This window comes from Clavelina lepadiformis, chromosome 2 (genome assembly GCF_947623445.1).
Source record: "Clavelina lepadiformis chromosome 2, kaClaLepa1.1, whole genome shotgun sequence".
NCBI lineage: Eukaryota > Metazoa > Chordata > Ascidiacea > Aplousobranchia > Clavelinidae > Clavelina > Clavelina lepadiformis.
In genome coordinates, this window is record NC_135241.1 from 7,824,608 (window position 1) to 7,846,514 (window position 21,907).

The 21,907-nt window shown below is 35.3% G+C and overlaps 1 protein-coding gene across 9 annotated transcripts; it reads right to left on the reverse strand.

The window, feature by feature from the left end:
• Positions 1-2,960: 2,960 nt before the first annotated feature.
• LOC143445303 (uncharacterized) lies at positions 2,961-21,412 on the reverse strand. 9 transcript variants are annotated; one of them, XM_076944323.1, is made up of 22 exons: positions 21,394-21,412; positions 14,542-14,647; positions 14,376-14,463; positions 13,249-13,386; positions 12,994-13,098; positions 12,696-12,782; positions 12,308-12,457; positions 12,091-12,216; positions 11,858-11,983; positions 10,251-10,376; positions 9,974-10,129; positions 9,569-9,660; positions 9,337-9,462; positions 8,992-9,257; positions 8,635-8,741; positions 8,428-8,494; positions 7,313-8,203; positions 6,861-6,980; positions 6,650-6,740; positions 6,210-6,305; positions 6,081-6,114; positions 2,961-3,789 (listed from the first exon to the last, which is right to left on the reverse strand). In XM_076944323.1, exons 2-22 carry the CDS (start codon positions 14,634-14,636, stop codon positions 3,730-3,732), a joined length of 3,147 nt encoding a protein of 1,048 aa, XP_076800438.1. In that variant the 5' UTR covers positions 14,637-14,647; positions 21,394-21,412; the 3' UTR covers positions 2,961-3,729. The 9 variants fall into 9 exon arrangements, with proteins under 9 accessions (XP_076800438.1, XP_076800436.1, XP_076800437.1 ...); XM_076944321.1 differs by lacking the exon at positions 21,394-21,412 and adding an exon at positions 20,619-20,765; XM_076944322.1 differs by lacking the exon at positions 21,394-21,412 and adding an exon at positions 20,000-20,152.
• Positions 21,413-21,907: the final 495 nt, after the last annotated feature.

Consider the following 21,907-nt stretch of genomic DNA (forward strand, 5'->3'; position numbering starts at 1 on the left):
TCGATTAACTTGACTTGATTTGACTCAAGCCTCATTTACCAAAAAAATAGACTTGACTTAAATCACTTCTTCCAAAAAAAACTCAACTTAACTTGAGTCTTAAACGGTAAAGAAGTTCACTTGACTTGCGATTCGAGTTAAATGGCTTGGTTACGACTCTACATAAACGATTTTACGCAACGGCATACCAGTTGTGTTTAACACTTTAAGTTATAATAAGTGTCCTCACGTCGTGCAATGGTCAAAAAATATAAACTTGACGAAGAATGACTTATACTTTTGCACTGAACTTTATGAAAATTGGAAAAAGCTTTTATCGATTTTTACACTACGGTAAACTGCCACTGTAAATGAAAAAGGTGGTTACACACACCATGGATACGTCTTGCATAGTTGCGTCCGTTCAACCGAGTGGCAAGAGCGCTGGCCTCGCAATGATGGAGCTCGTACGGTTTTCTGGGTGTGATACGCAGTGTCGCTGCCGTTGTAATGCCTTTCAACAAGGCATTAACGACACTTGCTCATGTTCAGTGGACCTGATGGATAGTTCTAAATTCGGCCAATAACCTACGACATAAAAATCTAAAAACCAAATCAAAAATGTCTGACAATTGGAACTTGCAGAAAAGCTATAGCTTGGCAACAGGGGCTAGAGGGATGATGAATCATCGCCGGGTTTAAGTCGTGCAAAAAGATCAGAAAAAAACTTCAAATTTTTAATAATTTTTTCGTTAAGTGTCTATAAAAAAAATATTGAGCCCGATAACATTATCCTACCCAAGTGCACATTCTAATAAAAGAAAAATATTTCAAAATTCCTTTAGCAATTTGGTGAAAAATGAGGAGTTTTTTTGTCTTATCGGTCCCGCACTTCCCTACTATTGTACTTCAAAAGATATTAGCAAGAATTTATTTTCCAACTCGTTAATCTGGTTCAGGTTGGCGTACAAAAAAGATTTAATAATGCCTAAAAGATTACTAAGTATTAAGAAGCAATTATCGATAAAATGGTTTTAAACTTGCTGTGAAACCTTCCTGTTGGCTAATAAGTTAGGTGATAAACGTATTAGCTACTATACCATTGACAAAGTTTATTTTTTTGATATAGACCGATCTCTTTCTGCTGATGTGCTATCGTAGAGCAAACGTAACCTCAAGAGGAGTCAGATTATAATTTTTACCGTAGTCAGCAGACTGTGTCGCTCTCCGCGCTTCAGACAACTATACACTTGGTCAGCTGTAGTCCAAGAATGAGTGAATGAATGAAAAGACAGGTAACAAAATACCCTGAGAAAATTATCTTACTAAAAAGTAATACTGTAATTTAAAAGTTTTGCAGGTAAAGCTATGTGCAATAGTTAGTAGAGAAAAGGTTAACTACATTAGCACAAATTCTGCAACTGGCAACGTAGATCAATCGGAGTTGTAGTCATGGAAAGTGACAAGTCTTTAAGCGGCGAAGGAGAATGCTTAGCAGTGACATAATCGTTGCTCTGACGTTTAGACGAAAAAGACATCACAGAGCGTGTGCTGGAAATGCGTTTAAGAAAAAACACAACAGCAGCTACAATCCTATTTTAAATACTCGTTATTAGAGTTATGTAGCCTATTTCGATACATGAGTTTGAACCATAATCGCTTGGAGCACTATTAGAATGTAGGCCATACGTGTCACACTCCCGGCCCGCGGGCCACATCATTCCCGCTTTACAATAAAACTTGGCCCGCAATGCTATCTTATACATTGAACTATTTCCGGCCCGCGAGATCATTGTACAGTATAACTTACTTTTTTCAAGCAAGAAACAAGATTATAACAAATCGCACAATACAGCAGTTGCCCTACCATACGATAGAACAAATAGATTTATTGTAACGCTTGTAATCTGGGCTACTTTTTTCTTTGATTTTTGTTAATTCTTTAATGCTTTTGCAAGGAGATGAATGAAACATAACGATGTAAGAGAAAAATAGCCAAAAATAGCCCAGTCAAAAATCGTCAAAAACATCGAAAATTTGGTGTTGTTACGCTGCCTGTTCCAATCCATGTAATTGTGTCACGAAACGTTCAATCAAGTTTTATCCTTACGGCCCGCGGCGTTAAATAAGTTTTGCGTTTTGGCCCCTGATGCGATTGAGTTTGACACCCCTGTAGGCTAACGTTCAGTTAAATTCAATGAGAATTTATCAAAACGTTTTATTATTATTTAACTGGACAATTTAAAATCATCACCGGCTGCTCAACCACTGATAATTTTCTCGCTTCCGGTAACAATTTCAAATTTTCACCATGCAGTGAGATAGTCAGCGATCGGCTCCGCCAGCACGAATTATTAAATTTTCATCTAAAAGTTGCAGTGATGATTTTGCAATACTACTGGTGAAGAGATAGAATTATATTAAAATTGGCAGAAGAAAAAACAGAATCAATACACCGCAGAAAATAGGCTGTTTATAAGTTTGAAAGTCACTATGATCGTTTTAACTAGCATAGACAGTACAGCGTTATGGACAAGTATAGGCCCAGCTGTTTTATTGGCAGTACAAATCGAAACGTCTGCCGAACCAATCTGTTCTCCATGAGGCGGTTTGGACAACACAACTGATCTCTTTCGGGACAGATCTTAATGTACACTGTTAATTTCATCATATTGCAGTAATAACGTAGAGAACACCACTTTATCAAAGTGCTGTAACTAGTGAGGCACGTATTTTTCGGCGGGAGAGACTGAAATAACGGGGATTACTAGGTAACAAAGGCTACATTACTTCCGCACTTTTGTTTCGCGTTGTCCTCAGCCGCAAAGCTAAGGCGATCTATGATTATTGTCTGCACAAAGGTTCTTGCCTATCAGCGTACACACCTTTTTTGCGAAAGCGCTCGGAATGGCTGTCGTGAGATCTTGCAAATCAATTGATGTACAGACTACAGATACCCGTTACAAAAATGGAAGGACGCCTCAGGAAACACCTTTTAATACCATGCAACGTCTCAGTATCGAACCTTTTAAACAATGCATAAGTTTCCACACGCATGCTTGAAACACAAAAAAGAATGAGACACGAAAAAGAACTCCCATAACGCCGCATTTACAGCAAAAAATAAAAGTATTACTTGCAATAAGAAAGATGGAAAATTGTTTGTATAAGTAGAATTCAATTCATATTTCAATGAAAGGAAAATCTGAACTTCGGTGAGAAAACGTACTACAAACGATAGGTGCATTTAAAATTGCTGCAAGCCATAAAAATCTTACAATGGCTTCAAATTAGCCAGAGACACAGAATTATTGTACCAAGGAATATTTCAAAAAAACACCGAACTCGGCAAAACAAAACTTCAAAAACGAAGAAAAATCCCCTATCCAGTATAAATACCACAAACATAAAAGCTGTTTATATGCAGATTTTCTCAAAACACGCATGTTATTTCTGGTGAAGTCTGGATAGGTGAGTTTCAACATAAATTGTAACAAATCGGGTTGTTTCAATTAACAAATTTCTGCATCTCCATATGTTTTTTCTTCATGAATTAAATTAATAATCGTAATATAAACTTCTACCAAAACATGTACTTATCCAAATTGCTGATCAACAGCACTGAATTTAATATAGGTATCACGATTAACCTCATAGAAAAGCCGGTTCCAGAGGGTTAGTCGCAGCTAGTTATAAAATAATAATACAAGGTTGATTAAGTGCAAAAGATTAAAGTGGCTCCGTTGTTGGTCACTGCTGCCAGGGAAGCCAACCCGTTGACTGGGGAGAAGCTCTCTGGTCACTCGATTCCTGTACCACAATTCGTTAAATTGTTTACTTGTTAACAGCTTGGTGAAATGTGCACAATTATAGACTCGAACACCGGGTAAACATCTTAATTGAGGAGCAAGTACTAAAACAAGTTCATCCTAAACTAAAGTTGCCAGTTAATTACACAGGAGAAAAAATATTACTATTTAGTGATCAAGCAATTATTGCCAAAAATGCAACTTTGCCATTAATTGTCACATGTGTTACGTCAGAATGTGAAAACAATGTGCATGACGCTGTTATTTGCATTAAATATGAACAGAATCGGGTAGGCGTCAAGAAATAAAGAAAACCTGTAGATCAGGGGTTCTTAAACTTTTTGGCACACGCCCCCCTTGACGGTACCTAAAAATTTCGCGCCCACCTCATTGCAAAATAAAAAAGCATTAAACAAAACAACAATTTATTTTCAATTAACTTTCATTAATATGAAGGATGTAGTTGTTTTTGGTAAACCTAACGTTTAATTCGATGCTTTGTAGAAGATAATGCACATCTAAGGTCGGCTTCACAGTCAAGTTTGTTCCTAGGTTTTGTCTTTATATTCATAAAGATGACGCTGCAAACGACTTGGTCTCAAAACGTCGTTGCTTGGCTTTTCTAAGCATATCACGCATTGCGGTACGACTTTCCCGTTCACTGTGGTATCTATAAAGCCATACTTCAGATAATTTTGGTCATACTTTCTCTTTTTTCCACTCATTTTGTGTCAATACAATTAGTTTAATTACTAAAATACCTGGTTATTAAATCAATACTAAAATTAAGTTTTACTTGATAATATTGACATTACTATTTTTATTATGTGTGGCCGACACTGCACACAAATTTTCAATCGTTAATGACTCGAAAACTATACGTCGTAAACTGATCGGATATTTACAGGTTAGTAGCAAAAACATCTGGCTTCCTGTATACATCATAATTGTAAAACTAAAGAAAATGCATTTAGTGTAAATTTAGTATTTCTACAAGTGATACATTTGTAAAAGTTTTTCTTGTTACGCCGCCCCCCGCTGTGAGAAAAAACAGGTCACCGCAAAAAGAGAACACAAGAGAACTAGTCGAGCTAGGAGTGCGTGAATGAGTAAACGAAAACAATACGCTTCAATGCGGAGAAACACCAAAGATTATGACGTAACAATTGACGTATTTCAGAATCCAAATTTCAAATACAGTATACAATTGCCATCGTGACACACTTTAAAATTTTTGTAAAAATGAACCTATAGCGAAAGTCAAGAAAGCATGTTTAGACATAGCTCATATAATAGACAGTTTGTCATCTCTCGCGCCCCCCTTGTGAATGTTACACGCCCCCCAAGGGGGGCGCGCCCCCCAGTTTAAGAACCACTGCTGTAGATGTTTGTACGTATTTTAGTACAGAACAGAAATATTTGGGGTCAGCTAGGTCTAACCTAACTTGCAGTTGATGTGCTTTTTTGGGTGAAGGTAAGTGCTAAACTACAGCTCACTAAGCTCAGTCTTGGCTGTTTGGGTAAGTGAAATCTGGTAATGGTATTTACCGCAAGGACACGAGTGCTTCACTTGTAAACAAGGGTGTATTCCTGAGGCAAGAAGGGAGGTTTCGCTATCTAACATTTCTTGACATCGCACTGTACCCAAATGCTATTTCCACGACTACGGGGGACGCCTTCAAGCATTGCAAAGCTTTCTTACTACTTTTATCTATATTACTCTTTATTTTTTGTATTTACAGTACATCGTTTTTATAACAATAAGAAAAAACGAATTAAAAATAAAAAAGCAAGGTATGCGCAATTCCTCGTAAAAAGTAAGTGGGCGGACGACGACCCACCCACAAAATACCACTGTCATGTCCATATACTGCCACATCTGATATTTCTACGTTCAAAATACATGACCTGAAGTTAAACCGCCTACCTTCAAGGTAATATTATTTCCAAAACGAGTTAGCTAATCTACCACTCACTACTATCGTAGTCGGCGCCGTACTCTATTCAAAAGCTAGCAATTATACATGCTCATTTCACGTTGTGACGTCACAGCCACCACCACAAATAACGCCAATAACCGCATTAATATTATCAAAAAATTCTTCCTTCGGTATACCTACTGACAACTCACTCTGATGTAAATTACGCAAGTTATGAAGTAAATCATAAGCAGGGGCAAGTGCTATGACCGGTATTGGTAACACTCGCCCCTGCTTATGATTTACTTCATCATACAATATACTTATTAGTTAAACAAAAGTATGTGCCATATCAAGCATTCGTGATGGTTACCTGTCCATTTCTTTGATCGTGAGATGGTCGTGCCCTATAAAACGAATAGTTGAGATACAGTATAAGAATGTAAAAATAACGACAACACACAGTCAGACTGCAACTGCAAGACAAAGGTAACCAACGTACTTTGGCATGACATGCTGCACCAGATCAGGCGTCGCAAAAATATTAAATGGAATATCTGATCGAAAATCTGGTTCTGGACTGGTAGAACGACCTTGCCTGAAAACAACACGTGTGATTGAGTTCATCTGAGTATTTCAAGACAGAAAAAAAACAGTCTGTAATAACCATGTTTAAAACTGTTCTTGCTTTAAATTGCAAGTCGTTCAAAATATTATGAACCGAATAACACATCTGGTTAATTCAAGAAAAGTAATCAAAAATCATGTTTTGATGGAGTAGTAAAGCAAACAGGTGAGTTACTGAAGTCGGCATGAAGTGACGTAAGGGTGAAAAATTGTCAAATCTTAAAATAATTCAGGTACCCATTTGATTATGTTATATACGTCAAACTCGAAACTAATAATGTGGTATTATCAAGTTTTTTAGAATGAGCTAATTACCTTGTCTTTATATCTGCCCCTTCCCAGGTGGCAGCTTTCTTTTGCAGCGAGTTATTTACGCCAGCAATGTACTGGGCATAATCTGGCTCATCTACAACACATTCTTACTTAATTAACGTTTCCAGCTTATACTAACACACGTCGATTAAAATGTAGGATACATTTGCTGGTTTACACAACCAATGTCAGATAATTAATATAATCTTATTACTGTTGGTGGCAAACTTGCCAAAGTTTGACAGTTGTCTGGCATGAGGCCAAGTGTTGCTCCCTTTTTTATTGTCATCTGCATGGGACAAACGTCGAGAAGGTGCAGGGCTGCCAATGGGTCCTGAAAAACGTCGAATATCAAGTTTCACTGTGTCTTACTTAGGCATATACAATAAAACATACGTGTTAATGGTGACGCGACAGTTAATCGAACGACAGCTGATCGAACCGACAGTTGATCGAATCGACTGGGTTAGGGTTAGGGTTAGGACTTATCGTTCGATAAATAGTCGTTCGATCAACTGTCGGTTCGATAAACTGTCAGTTCGATTAATTGTCGTTCGATAAACTGTCGGTTCGATTAATTGTCGTTTGATAAACTGTCGTAGTACCCGTGTTAATATAGATATATCACATATTCTAACACAGATTGCTACTTAAAAGTTTTTTTACCAAAATTATTTTGTTGCGAAGATCCATCACCAATACTGTTTACGGAGGTCATCATCTTCCTCCCCTCTACACCTAAATTCAACTGCTGATGGAGTCCTTGATCTATATCTTTAGCACCATGAGATCCGGATAAGTGTAAATCCATCATTTGATCCATCAGCAACGCGTTCATTTGGTCATTTTGTGGTGTTGAACGCTCGCTGTTTGCCAATTCTGGCAACGTATTGGGGGCAAATTGCTGCATGAGTTCTGCATTGGTGATGCCCTGTTTCTCCGCATATCTATTCGGGTTTTCAAAGTGCTGCGAAATTACACTTGCACCTTGAACAGAATTCACATTCGCCATGCTCATTTCAGAAGATGAACGTAAGATATTTTGAGGTAATTCATAGGCATTGGTACACTGCTGCTGCTGCAAAAGTTCATTTTGTGTTGGTGAAAATGTATTCGGTGACGAAGACTGCGTCAATGGAGGTTGCAAAATCACTTGGTTTGAAACGTGCGACTGAATAAGCACTGGAGAAGAGAAATGGGAAGGATCGGCTTGCATTGTCCGATTTGCTGTATGAAGTACGGAAAATGGCTGCATTTGCGGGTGCTTTACAACGTTTGGCTGTATGTACATTACTGGCTGCTGTTGCACAGTTTGTAGCAGTGCGCTGGAAGTCGAAAACGTTCGTCGTGGTGATACTGCTGGATGAATTACAGTCAGTGGCTTGTTCAGAAACTTAAAATTAGCTCGATCGAAAGCAGAAAAGGATGCAGATTTTGGGTAACGTTGTAAATGATTGTAAGGATTTTTATTAGTATTGCTCGATTGTCTTAATGTTGGAAGTGTCTTGGACTTTGCATGGGATGAAGTCGTTGCTTTGGTCGTTGGTAGTTTTGTTTCTAAAACAAGAAATACAATAAGTTACAAATTATTTTTTAAAAACTTTTAGCAGCCATAAATATTCAGCCAATGCAATGTTAAAATAGTTGGAATTCTTTTCCACTATTTTCGTTGTGATATATTAGCTTAATTTTGAACTTGATTAATCTTCCTCAAAAGTATAATTTCTGACAAAGGTTGGTTACTTGATTTTGATTAAAAGTCGCACAATAATGCTGTTTACCAGAATTTGTTCCTTCTGATAGTGATTTTTCAGGTTTTTCAGGACTAACAGCCTTTTCTTCCACCATCTTTAATATGAGCATTGAAAAAAGAATTTTATTAATATTAACAAAAATAAACCTCAATTTTTATAAAAATTTCTGCAATTAAGCAAACATCAAGGGTATACCCTAATGATAATCTAAATATAATGCTGTTTTAGTACAACCTCTTTGGTTTTTGCTTCAGATTTCTCCATCAGTTTTGCTTTCTTGATGCTGAGACTAACTGAGAGTAGTTTAATTGCATCCTGAATAGCTTCAGATTCCGAGTTTTCTGTTAATACCATGTTGTTGAATAAAGTGTTGTAACTTATATGGATCACTTAATTATCACTAAAAAGCATAAGACATGATTTATGGTTTTGCAAATGGTCTCAGAAATATGCAAGTTACTGACAATAACATTATCATCAACACAACTGTGACCCAACTGCGGGAAATACAGTAACAAATTAAGCAAATGCACCATCAAAATTTTATAAAGAAAAATCCTATAATCCAAATGCAAACTTATTCCAGTTTACCATCGTTCGAGTCAGGTTTATTGTCATCAGACTCTCGTCCCTTTGTTGAACTTGTCCTGGAGGATATTGATGTACTGCTACTGGATTTAGACACATTTGCTCTATTATTTCGGGCAGGAGGACCTGTGCTCCCAGCTGCTGTATGCTGGTCATTGGAATCACACTTCTGCAGCCAGGACACAGGAGCAACAGAACTATCCAATGATTCGTGCGAGCTTAACTTTCCATTCATCAAAGTTACTTCCACATAAACAACTGGCTCTTTTCTGTAAATTACATCAAAAGGTAGCAAAACTGATGAAAACATTGACTAAAAATATGCTATAAAAATGCAAAACAACTCACTTTTTTGCAGAATCTTGTTGCAAGTTGTATGCAGCAACATATCGAACATTAATGTCAAATAGTTTTTTTTCTGGATCAACATTCCTATGAAGCAAAATCATTGTACCGGGATCTTCTTTGATAGACCTGTCAATCATCATTTTATTCAAAATCAAAATCAGATTTCAAAAATTTGTTGCTATAACTAGAGGTACAATGAATTGGTTACACACAATGCACAAAGCAAACGTACCATATAGATGGTACAGATACTATGATAAGAGAGCCTTTTCTTTCAACAGTAGCCCAGTGCTTTGTGTCACTTGCAATTGTGTCTAACACAACCTGCCATAAAATAGTTACAGATCATGGACTAAACTATAACCGAAAACTTGTTTTAATACATTGCCAATTCATACTTTACCACATTATGTATAGCTATCAAATACCATATTATTGTAATGAGTTCAAGCCCACACACCTGATTGAAACAGCAAATATTTCCCACAAAACAATCAAAATTTACTAATTTAACACAAATTCAACATCTTAACCACTGACACTCTATATTTGACTTAGGGTGTGGTTAGGAATGTAGCTACTTATATACAAAAATTTCTTCTAGGAACAGTGTGTATGGTGGACTGCATAACCTTACCAATCCCGAGTTTCCAAACATAAGCTGCAAAACAGCCTTGACATGGCAGCGCCACCTTGCTGGACATAAATCGCCCAAGATTTCGGATGTTATTTCTTCCACTTCTGCTTGGGCAAGTCTGGAACTACATGTCTGAATGAAGAGACTGAGAGCATCCTGTATTGCAAAAACACTAACTTAGTTTTGATATATCGTTAAGTGTTAGCAGTCATATCCTGTCTATTTGGTTAAGTGTAAGTTGTGTGACATTATACTGCCAGTAAAAAACAATCCAAACCTTTTTAAGTTTTGCATTGTCTGTAGAATTGGAAGTGCCTGTTGAATACTTAACTTGGGAAAGCTTGAAATTGGTCAAGGGTAATTCACAATGCAAGAACTGTTTCACTGGTGGACGTTGTATGCCCTTAATTATATAAAGACCATTAAAAACGACTGTCAAAAATGCAGTGTTTGTTTTAGCAGAAAAAATATCTCACATTAGATTTAAAAACACAAGACAAGATTAAAACGTTGTTAAATGTAATTTTTGTGAAAATGTTTTGTAAAGTTTTCAAGTTAAACGTTACATATATTTTAGTTTCTTGTAAAGAACTATACTTTGAAGCAATCTTAGTCTACATACTGAGTATTGCGTTAGAGGTAAAAATCTTAGGTTAGTTACTTGCCTGTTACGTCATTAAACATTGTAAAATATACATACATTTAATCTTACTGAAGGTTTAAAAGCAAGTTTGCATTATGCAATGCTGTTAAACATCGCATATTCTATACTTATAACTAGGACCCACAAAGTCAATAAAGTCAAATATATTTAAGGGAATTGTTCTGCCAGAAATTAGATAGTAACACTGTTTTCAGCTGCTAGGGATTAATTCCCTGGAGTCTCATCCATCAAAATTTTTAACTGAGTTAAAATTTAGAATTAAGTCAAACTTGTTAGTACCTTCACTGTCTGTGATATTTTTATGCAAAGTTATATACTGTAGTATGGTATATAGCATTTTCCTTGCAAACGCATCCAGAACTATTATGTCACAATTGCATCATATCAAACACTAGCGTATAGCCATGGTCACTCCCTTCACAAACCTCAAAATCATTTGAGGTCATTGAGCATTTTTATGCCTTGATTCATATTTGCTGATCGCATTTTCTTGTTTGCAACTGATTATTATTGGCTACAACTTAAACATACGTAATAGGCTGTAATAGGCATCTTAAATTGTTGTGTAGAGTATTACAAAATTGTTCATCATGATTTTTGTATTATGAGACTTAAGAACCCAAGTATTTTATGCTCCGCCCATGTTGAAGCAACTTGGATTAAGGCAGCGATTTTGGCCCCCCCCCCCTTCCTCACAATCCTACATACGCCACTGATATCAACATTTAAAAACAAGAAAACTGTGACTATATCATCATAAATCATAAATAAATTAAACTTCACAAACAAACTAATTCCATTAAGTTAAAAAAAAGTCAAAATTAATAAAAATAGCACAAAAAAATGTTTTATAAAGCAAAAATAGGTCCTACTTAAAAACGGTTAACACCAAAAAAAAGTGTGTATAATATTACATTTAACGATTTCTTTTCCTAGATACAATCCAATCTGGGTGACCCAAACCCTTTTAGTATGCTGTATGTACCATACCAACACTAGGTCACAGGAAACACAGTGATCTCATAAATTAACATTACAGTTTAAATTGCATAAATTAACAAAGTGAAAACAGACAGCATATTAAAGAGTCAAAGCATGACCTGCAGTTGGATACCAGAACAATAAGATACAAAAAAGTGAATAAAACATAACAAGTTATTCAACAAAGCAAATATAGCAAAATACCATTGGTCATAATAACATTTTTTAGCAAAGGACACCTGTTCTATTTCCATTAAATTGCAGCAGTTTGCAAGAACTTCTCTAGCTATTGTCTGATCCAATGAAAATGCTCCTCGTACTGTAATAGTGGGCAGAGCAAGTCCACCCAGAGCTGTTTCATATTCCTGTGATATCAGTAAAACAATTTTACTTAACAATTTGGATTGTGGTTTACCACAGCCAAGTGGTACTTGATGATATGTTCATAAATCAGAGAAAATTTTTTATGAACCTTCAGTGCTGCTGAAATTTTCTGATTAAGCTTGTTTTTGTATGATTCAGCAACCGCATGTGGCTTGAGTAAATTTTGAATTTCCCCTTCTGTTAGCCCAGAACTTTTCCTCAAGCTGTTCGTCAGCTAACAAAAATATATGGCCATTTAATCATACCTCATAAGGTCAAAAGTACGTTTCAAAACTTGATAAGGTCACATGTGTTTTGACACTTACATGTTTAGTATATTTCCACGAGTTAATGCACATCTTCTTATGTTTCATCTGCTTCCATTCCAACTCATTTGTTGATGGTGATTGATTTTCCGGTTTATTGTTGTTTAGTTTCAGCAGATGCTTATCATCAGCTTGATGTTCCTGCACACCCTGAAAATATTAGAAAATGCTGTACCTAAAAATGTCTGTGTACCTCCTTTTGAAGAAGATTGCAATATCTAAATTTTAAAGTAACCTAAGTACCTTACACAGTTAAACGTTGCTTACTTCTGATAAAAAACTAAGGAGCATTATAAAATATTCATAATGTATGAATATATGAGGAAGAAATACTGAACTTAAACCACGAAATAACTCACAGGAACTTTCGCCATCAAATCTTACTTACATTAATTTCTTTTATATCTTCACTATGTGTTTCACCGAACACAGATGAATGAAGCTTTTCTAAACAGAAAATGCACTTTTCCAGAACCTAGATAAAATGTTTGTGAAATCAGAACAGTTAAAATGTCAGTTTTCAACTATGACAAATTTGCAAATAGAGAATCATATTAAAAAGGCCAAATCACAATTTTGGCTTTTTACCCAAACTGCAATGACATTGCGAAAACTTCGTAAGCAAAAAATTTCAAAATCAAACCCCCCCATTTGATATAGCTACTGGTAAATAACATAAAACTAACCTTTGAATTTTGAATTCTCCACTTTGACATAGCTTGGTTGTGATTATTGTTGTTGTGGTTGGGTAGTGTCAATTCCATTAGCAGACGAGCAAGATCATTTTTAGCCTACAAAAAAGTGGACATATGCAATGCAATAAATTCAGTTTTGTGTCTTGAATGTATAATAAAACACCTAAATTGTTTTTGTACTTTTTTTACTAGCAAAAAAAAAACATTACAGGACCAACTTTAGTAGTTCTTTGATTTTCCAAGTACCTGTATGCTAAGTTTAACAGAAATTTCAAACATATTCAAAAATTTCTTCTTCATTTTTGCAGAAGTAAGTTGGCAATCTGTTCCCTCAAGTAGCACAGACAGTGAATCTGCCAACCAGCAACCAGTCTTGCTGACATTCTACGTAAAAAAATTCAAAGTTATTCTTGGGATACTAATACAGTAGAACTCGCCTAAGTCGCCAGTTCGCTTAAGTTGCCGCCTATCGCTTGATCTCAGCGGAAAGCCTGTTGCTTTCTGTAATATCAAGTTTGGCTAAGTCATCTTCGTCTATTCGCTTAACTCGCTACCATCCTTGGTTACAGTGAGAGGAATAATTTGCTTAACTCGCCACCGTTCTTGCTACTATAACAAAATAATTTGCATAACTAGTTAGACCTTTAAATCACTTGTCAGCATGATTACATGGTAAACTTAATCTGATACGACTACACTACAGACATATCGCTCAGCTGTCTGCGATCCTTGTTAACGTAACACAACCTTAATGTACGCCACAATGTATATTTATGAAGGACCGAGAAACCTGTCATTTTAGACTGTTTTTATCAGTTTTAGTTTTCCTACAGTTCGCCAGGCTATAGTCAGGTGAAGCGGCCAAGTTAGAAATTACAGAATGACGTTTTAATAGAAAAAGTCGTTTTTATAGTTTTTGCTATCGAGTGGAGAGTCGTTTTCTGTTTTCATAAAACCATCAAGCAGGTTATGATTGTAGTAGCCTAGGATCGTTATATACGTGGTAGTGCATGTTAAGTAGATTTCAATCAATCGTTTTATTTTTCGTCCAAAACGTGGTGGGGACATAAAAATCAAGGCAGTTGCTCCTAGAATGTGCCAATGAACGGGAGAAAGTGACAAAGCCGAAAAAGTTGAAAATGTGCTCGAAAATAATATAGGTAATAATTGCTGGTAACAACAAGCACGGCCAAAAAACGATTTAGGCTATGAGGCTATTCTAGGTACAAAATTAAAATCAGTAACCATAAGCTGCGTTTACAGCTATAAGTAATTTTGTGTCTTTTTTACCATACAACAATAATTAACAAGAAAAAAATACTGAAAAGATACCAGACGATTGTAAACAATTTAAAGCTATAAAGCACATGTACCTGAACAGATTCAATGTATGCTGAAATTCCTTGCTGAAGGCAAGAAACATAAAGCTCTGGTCGACTATCTGCCAATGACGGTGGCAAACTAAAAAATTTAAAATGACGGTGGTATTTCATGACCTACAGTGATTATAAGAACACAAAAAAAATCTTAAGTATATACTTCATGACTTGACTGCTTCCTTTTGGTGGTTGCAAGGCTGAGTTAATAAGGTTTTGCTTTGTAGTGGCACAACTTGAAAGTGAATTGATCGACATAGCGATTTCTCCTGCAATGAAAGGTAAGCACATAGAACAGCATTTTTACATATCTGCATTACTTTATCATTATCACAAGTTCTATATCCTGAACTAAACCTGCATCTTTAGTAATAAGTATGTAAAAAAATTGTACTTAAAAGCATGCGTGAACTTGTCTCAATAACTTAGTCACTTTTCATTAACTCAAAATACAAGTGGTGACTAAACTATTCCTACACAACCCATTACAGTAGAATTCCACTTGGGGAGCATAATATGTCAAAAACACTTGGAAATAAAATCATTCTGTGAGTAAGATAGACTTTGCTCATAGTCAGGAAATTTGGTGTGGAATGAACGTGAACTCAATATATCATACAGCTCGTTGACTCAACCTCGCTTAATTAAAGTTTTGAGACAGTATAAAGTAACTTAACAGGTTCATGCAATAATAATATCAGTCACACCAACTTCAGATTCAACAGAAAGTTTGCAACGCTCAAAGTAATTTAATGGGTATTCAGCTTCGAGTTAATGAGCATTTACTGTCAGCCGACTAGATAACATTTTCTTGTGGCCTATGATTAGGAAGATCTGTTGACGCTAATGAGAAACAACATAGTGCAAAAATATACATTGCTTTGGTGTTAAAAGGTAATGCTTATTGCGGAGCATGGCAAAACTATGTTCTTGATGTATGCCTGCATATTTTTAGTAGCTTTAAACACACTTCATTTGTATCGATACAAGAATCTACTATTCGTATTCTCATATATCCAATTTTTTTTCAAGCTGGTTAATCCTTGGTTTATGACACAGCTATCCTAATAAAACAAGCCTGTGAAATCAATCAAAACAGTTGTTCAAAATGTGTCAACACATAAAAGGTCGCATTGTCTATAAGGACATGTAACTCTTGTGTAATTTACAGCTAGTAAACTTTAAATTGCAGTTTCGACATACAAAGACACCTGCAGTCCTTATGGTTGGAAACTATGGTTCAAAATAGATCTTACTTCTTTTTAGCACATTCATTTTAGCAGGGACTGCTCTTCTGGATTTCTGGGACCAATTTTGGTAGTCTGTTGCATGATATTCAGGTAATCATGGTTTTGTGGTAACAGTTTAAAATGGATCATACACACCAGTATAATATATACCAAAAATCAGTCACAATTTATGAACAAAGTTGATCATAGACACCCATGATGGGTCGTTAGGTTGAAATTTTTTGCCTAGAATTTATGATATTCTCTTGAAGAAGTAAAGAATTTCTTTTTTTGTATATGATTATTTCCTAAAAAACTACATTACAATAATGTGTAAAGCATCCAGTAGTAAACCGGTCACAGCCATATCTTTAGCCCTTAACTACCAAACAGTTGTTAATTGTCAAAGCAGATTGTTAAAAGCTGGAGTCGACCGAATATATTGGCCATGCTGATTATTGGGGCGAATATTTGGCATTTTGATGCACTGGCCTTTTTTTAACACAACGGCTAATACAAAATCAATCTAAAAGTGGACTTAAGCTTTATTTACCGTTTATAACAACATACAAGCTAGCTTCATAGGAGAAAAATTACAGGTCAAAAAACTGGAAGGACTTTATTCAAATGTCTGACAAAAACATTGAAAAACTCATCGGCCACAATTTGTGTGCGCAAAACAGTAAACATCTCATTATGACGTGTTGTTGAAATTCATTGACCCTCAATTTGATTAAAATGTTTTTGGCCAACATTCAACTTTCGTTACTTGGATTGTAGCATTCTTGGCCTATTTAAGTATGATTTTGTTATTATGTGAATGCAGAAGAAAGCAACACAACCAAACAGTTTGACTAACAACCTGTATGTTAAAATATAGACAGTTATGGCTTACTCATGAACATTTTAAAGTTTCTTGCTTGGTTATTTTTCGACTATGCTTTAAAATGAATTACTTTAATGTGAATAATGCCTCGTTGGTAATGCGGTTAGACTTCTCGCACATCACATCTCAATTGTTTGCGTTGGCTACTAAGCACTGTATGTATTTTCAAAACTTTTTCAAAAAAAGACAAATACTCATACAATGCCATGCATAAAAGCACAGTGCAGAAATGATTAACATCACAATTACTACTTCTAACCCATTGCAATTTAATTGATATGCAAATTTGACAAACTGTCTACAACCAGCCAGGTTGTGGAAACACAAACAAACATTTGTCTTATAGGTGACCACAGTGTTGCACTGCAATCTCACCATCCCAGTAGCAATGTTAGACTCATCAGCTAAAGCTGTTGTCATTTTCATTAGCTATTAGCAAATCGAAGAGGTTTGTAAAAATTAAACAAGTTTTGAGTGAATTCTTTTGCCGTAAAGTTTCAATGCGTGCATTTATTATTAATAGAACATTCTAGGTCCGTTAATAAATGAAAATGTCGAGGCACACAATTTGGAGCAGTGATAAATAGCTGTTTTCTGTTAGATGAAAAACATTTTTGCAGAAGTAAATGCAGAAAAGGTTGAGTTATATTGACCAGCGTTTTCCCATGATGAAATATCAGCCTGAAATATCGATTATTATTGGTCTCTTTGCCTGCCAATAATCAGCATCAATCCTAAAAACAATATGTCGGTTGATCGCTATTCTAGGTTTCATTAATTTCTTTCTTTGTATAGGTATGGTTATCTCTAGCCTTACAATAGCATCCATAAGGGCTTATATAGTATGTGAGTTGTTTTTTAACAATTTAACAAATATAACAGAGTTGAAAATTTAGCCGATCATATCTTTAGCCCTTAGCTGCCAAATAGTGGCTAACTGTCTTAAAGTCACATTTTTTTTATAATCAAGATCAAATTTGTTGTACTGTAATAGCAAAGTATGTCATGCTGAACTCAAATGTTAAGGATGAGAATACAATAAGATACTTAAGCGTTAAAATCGACTTTTTAATTATTGTAGGCTTCATTAAGCAAGAAGCTCCATAGCATTTAACCAGACAGGTTTTTCGAGCCCAAATATACCTGCAGTTCACTACATCAATACAAACAGTTAGGCATAACCTATGTAATTGTTGAAAATTGTAAATAAAGGACACAATATAATACCTCAGCAACAAATTACTAAATCTTGATGATTCATTTAAGATGGAATTGCAAGTACAGCAGCTTTCCTTCAAAAACAACTCTAAAACTTTCGCAAGTTATACAGTTAAACTTTCAAATTACATGACTAACAATCTCATCTGAAAACCATGTTAAAATCTAAAAGTAACTGCATCAACCAACCAGCTAGGTTAACAAGTGTACTTAGCTTAAGCAAAACCATAGTTCAAAAGAAAGCAATGTCATTAATTTTCCTTCGCCATGTAATGCAACATGCATTTGTTTGAAATAATGCCATACGATACGTATATGTGCTTTTTTGCACAAACAACACTGCACCGTTATTTTTATAACTTAACCGATTGACCTATATGCTTGGAAAGTGAAGAAAATTAAATTGTTGAACGTCGGCAAATTTTATAATTCAAGAAGGTGCTTAATACTCTCCTCGTCAATTAATCACTTGTGGCAGGTGGGACCAAAACAAGCTTTTCAACAATGGATTCCACGAATTTCGTATTATTTGCAACAAATACAGTAATGATAAGTATTTATTAAGCTATAATTAGACACACGTTTTACACGAAAAGTTTCCAGTTATTGTGAAATATTTAGAGAAAAAGTCAGGAGTAGTAACTAATAATAATTAGACTTTAGAATTTTGTAAGTATTTTTGTTACAGCCTAACCTACCATGAGCATAGCAGCTTAACTAGATCGTCAAGCTGTGAAAACAATACTGAAAGAATTTTATATATCAGGAAAATGAACATCTTGCTCCTCATGTCAGGTATAAGTTTGCGTGTAAAGCTGACCGCATGGTTTGTGACAAAGTATAGTATACCCATATAAACCTGTAAACTACTGTATGTTAAAATGTATGTTCATGCATGTTAGACAAAAGTTTTTGACAATGTCTCAGACTTCATGTTCTAAATGTTTGGCATACAACCTTTTTATAGTGTCACTCTACCTGTATAGAAAGCTAATATTTTAGCACAGGAAGATTCACTCCAACAAAAAGTTAGGTCTATGTTTTACGCCACGCCAGTATTAAATTCTGCTGTAATTATTTTGCACAGAAACTAATTTTTTATTTAAAAAACGGAACCGAATCAAAATTCTTGACTTTGCTTATCCGTGCCACTGCCACCATCAAGAGATGAAAGTAAGAGAAATTCCACTGCATTCGTAATCTTCGTATGAATGTTTCTTGTCACATTTTGTGAATACATTTAATCTATCTTCAGTGAAATTAGTCATTCTTGTATTTAACAGTAACCGAACAAGTACCTTGCAAAGAAAAATTATTTGTGTAAGTGCAAGAAAAAAATTTAATTCTATTAACGGTTCTGGTTTAGGAAACTATAACTTGAATTCGGATCAAGTCTTCGCCTTGCTGGAGATCTTGGCGTTAAGCACAAAACAGTCATGCCAAATGGCGTTATCCTTTTAACTTTTCGTACTTCTCGGAGCATTCCTTACCAAAGATGGGCACTAGCGCACTCCTTTTTTAGGAGCATGAACGCGCTGATATTTTAGGGCTATCTGCTCATTGCTTTTTAGAACAAGCAACATCATGAAAGCGCATAATAGAACAAAGTTTCATAAAAAAATTAAATTAAATTTAAAATCTAAATTTTTTGACTGCTTTGAGGCTAACTTAAGGCAATTAACAAGTAACCACCTTACGTGATGATTGTGGTGGTGGTGGTTATGAATGTGCTATGGTGCTTATACCTTTGAATTGCTAATAAGAGTGAAAGCAGCAAAGAGCGCAAGCTAGTTCCTCACGAGAAGCATGAGAAACACTCTTTTTTTTAGCGAGTAGCGGTAGCGACACTTTTTTAAAATGAGCGGCTGCCCAGCTATGTTTCTTACATATAATTGGTATTGGCATGGTATATAAATGGTTGTGCTGCAAGACAGAATGTCTTATGTTTCACGCCTGTCAAAATAACAAAATGTTGTTGTAAGTACACTGTTTTACAGTAAGTCCAAAAGTATCAAATGGCATTAGAACGAAACGTCTATCGTCAGTAAAAACAAAGGAAAACAGCGTGCGTTAAGAGAAACAAATGACGAGAGCAAAGGAAGGAGGGAGGGGAGAAAAAATCGGGTCTAGCATTCAAGTGCACAACCCCAGGATGCCTCTATATATTAGACCCCAGCTACGAAAATTGTGACGTTGTCTGGTTGTGCACTTGTGTAGAAGACCAAGCAAATATTTTACCGAAACCACTATCGAAAAAGCGTACCAATATCACTGGTAACCAAACATACCTAGGTCAGTGTATAAACATGGCCACTTCTACCATAGTATAGAAATAATCCGGTACTGCTTATTCTAACTTCCTCACAGAACATGGCAAAATATTTGCATAATAAACAAGATCATTTATACACTTTTCCTAACTTAGCTTTCTAAATTTCTGGCATTTATAAACAAAAATATTGTTTCTTACAACTTCATAAAAATACACTTAAACTACAGCTATACTTGAATTGCAGTGAAACTTTGGGTCTAGCATACAAGTGCACAACCACAGGGTGCGTTTGTGTACTGGACACCTGTTACTCAAATTGTGAAGTCCTATATTTGTGCACTTGTACACTAGACCGGAAATTTTTTTGTAGTTTAAAAGGATATCAGTGACAGAAACTAATTCTTTATCGAGGAATAAATCAGTGTAAAAGCTTTTCGTTTGTCATAACTTTTCAGTTCTTGTAAGCCTATATATAGTACCAGTAGTAATGTAGGCCTAGCTAAGATTAATTGAAAAAGAAGTGATGGACAAGCTTATAGATTTATGTCATAACTAGGAAATTAAAATCTATTACAGTAAGACACTAATTTTATTTACGCTAAGAAAATATTTCATTTTCAAAATTTCCTACTTACAGTATATACATAAAACTTCTCTTCTATTTAAGTCTCTTTACGTCTTTTGTATTTAAGCACTGGGACTTCAAGGCTTGAAGGAGTAATGAGGTAATAGAAAATAATTTATGATGAAACACTTCCTCAATATGGGATCCTGATAAAGGAGTGCAAAAGTAAGCAAGTTCCCTTTTATCTATGGTACTCTACAAAAGGTAAGCCTAAATAAGATTCGGGTATAGTGCACAACCAAATGAAGTCACAATTTGAGTAATTGCAGGATCTAGCATTTAATGTATCCTTGTGCAATTCTGCACTAGACCCAACTGTCGTCCAAAACATCTGTGCTAAAAATTTTTCGGTTTTATACTTGATGGTAGTATTCCCAATGTTTCAGAGTTTTTGTTATTAAGACTACTTGTTTTTTTGTTTTGCAAGTTAAGAAGCATGTAAAGGAAGAAGAAAAAGCGTCATCAACTTTTACTCCTTAAAGTTATCTTAGTTTGAATTTTAACACTAATAAACTAATAATGCCTAACAAAATCCATTGTTTTCAAGGCTGAAGGGGATCTCTTGTTGTCGTAACGTAGAATAAGCGCAATTAATGATAAACAAGACAGAATGACGGATGCGTGTGACAAGAATTGAATATTCAAGGCACTGAATAAAAAGGAGCCTAAGCACTATGAGGTGGCAGGACAGTTTTCGAAAGAGGTACCTTTATTTGAAGTAAAAAGACAATTATATCAGGACTGGAATAAATTCAAAATGAAGAAATTAGTTCTGTTTTTTCCACCTTTTACTAAGACTTTATACAGTTTCTGTCTCCATCCTTTATGATGGTCCAACGAAGAATATGGAATGAGAAGAAACTACTTCCATCACGTGATCCTGTCTTTATTTTTTTATTTCTGCTTCTACTAAGTGACTAAGTCATGCTTGGTCGCACAGCAATAAAAACATATGTTCTGCAGACAACGCTTTACATCGGACATCTCTAAATACCGCTAGAGATATAAGAAGATTAATAGGACTAAGGGAACTAAGAGAACGAGTAAGAGAATGACTAACAGATCGATTAAGAGAACATAGACTACTAAAGTCTGACGAAAAATGTACAAGCTAACCAATGCCTTTATCATACTAATATTATAATTATAAAGGCATTGAGCTAACCAAAGCAATTTGCCCATAGACATCTTGATGAAAAGAAAAAACGAATAGTTTACAAACAAAATAGAACGAAAATGTATTGATTTATAATAAATTTTAAGACTTTGGATTCCTATTGTTATTTATAATTAAATCTT

What these genes read in the sequence shown, in the direction of transcription:
- LOC143445303 (XM_076944315.1), bottom strand. Translation starts at nt 18,951, where the DNA reads ATGTATTCACAAAATGTGACAAGAAACATTCATACGAAGATTACGAAT. An exon ending in CTGTTAAACTTAGCATACAG is followed by an intron (nt 13,099 to 13,248) that starts GTACTTGGAAAA and finishes ACTTTTTTGTAG; the next exon opens with GCTAAAAATGATCTTGCTCG. An exon ending in ACGATCAAAGAAATGGACAG is followed by an intron (nt 3,790 to 6,080) that starts GTAACCATCACG and finishes ATTGTGGTACAG; the next exon opens with GAATCGAGTGACCAGAGAGC.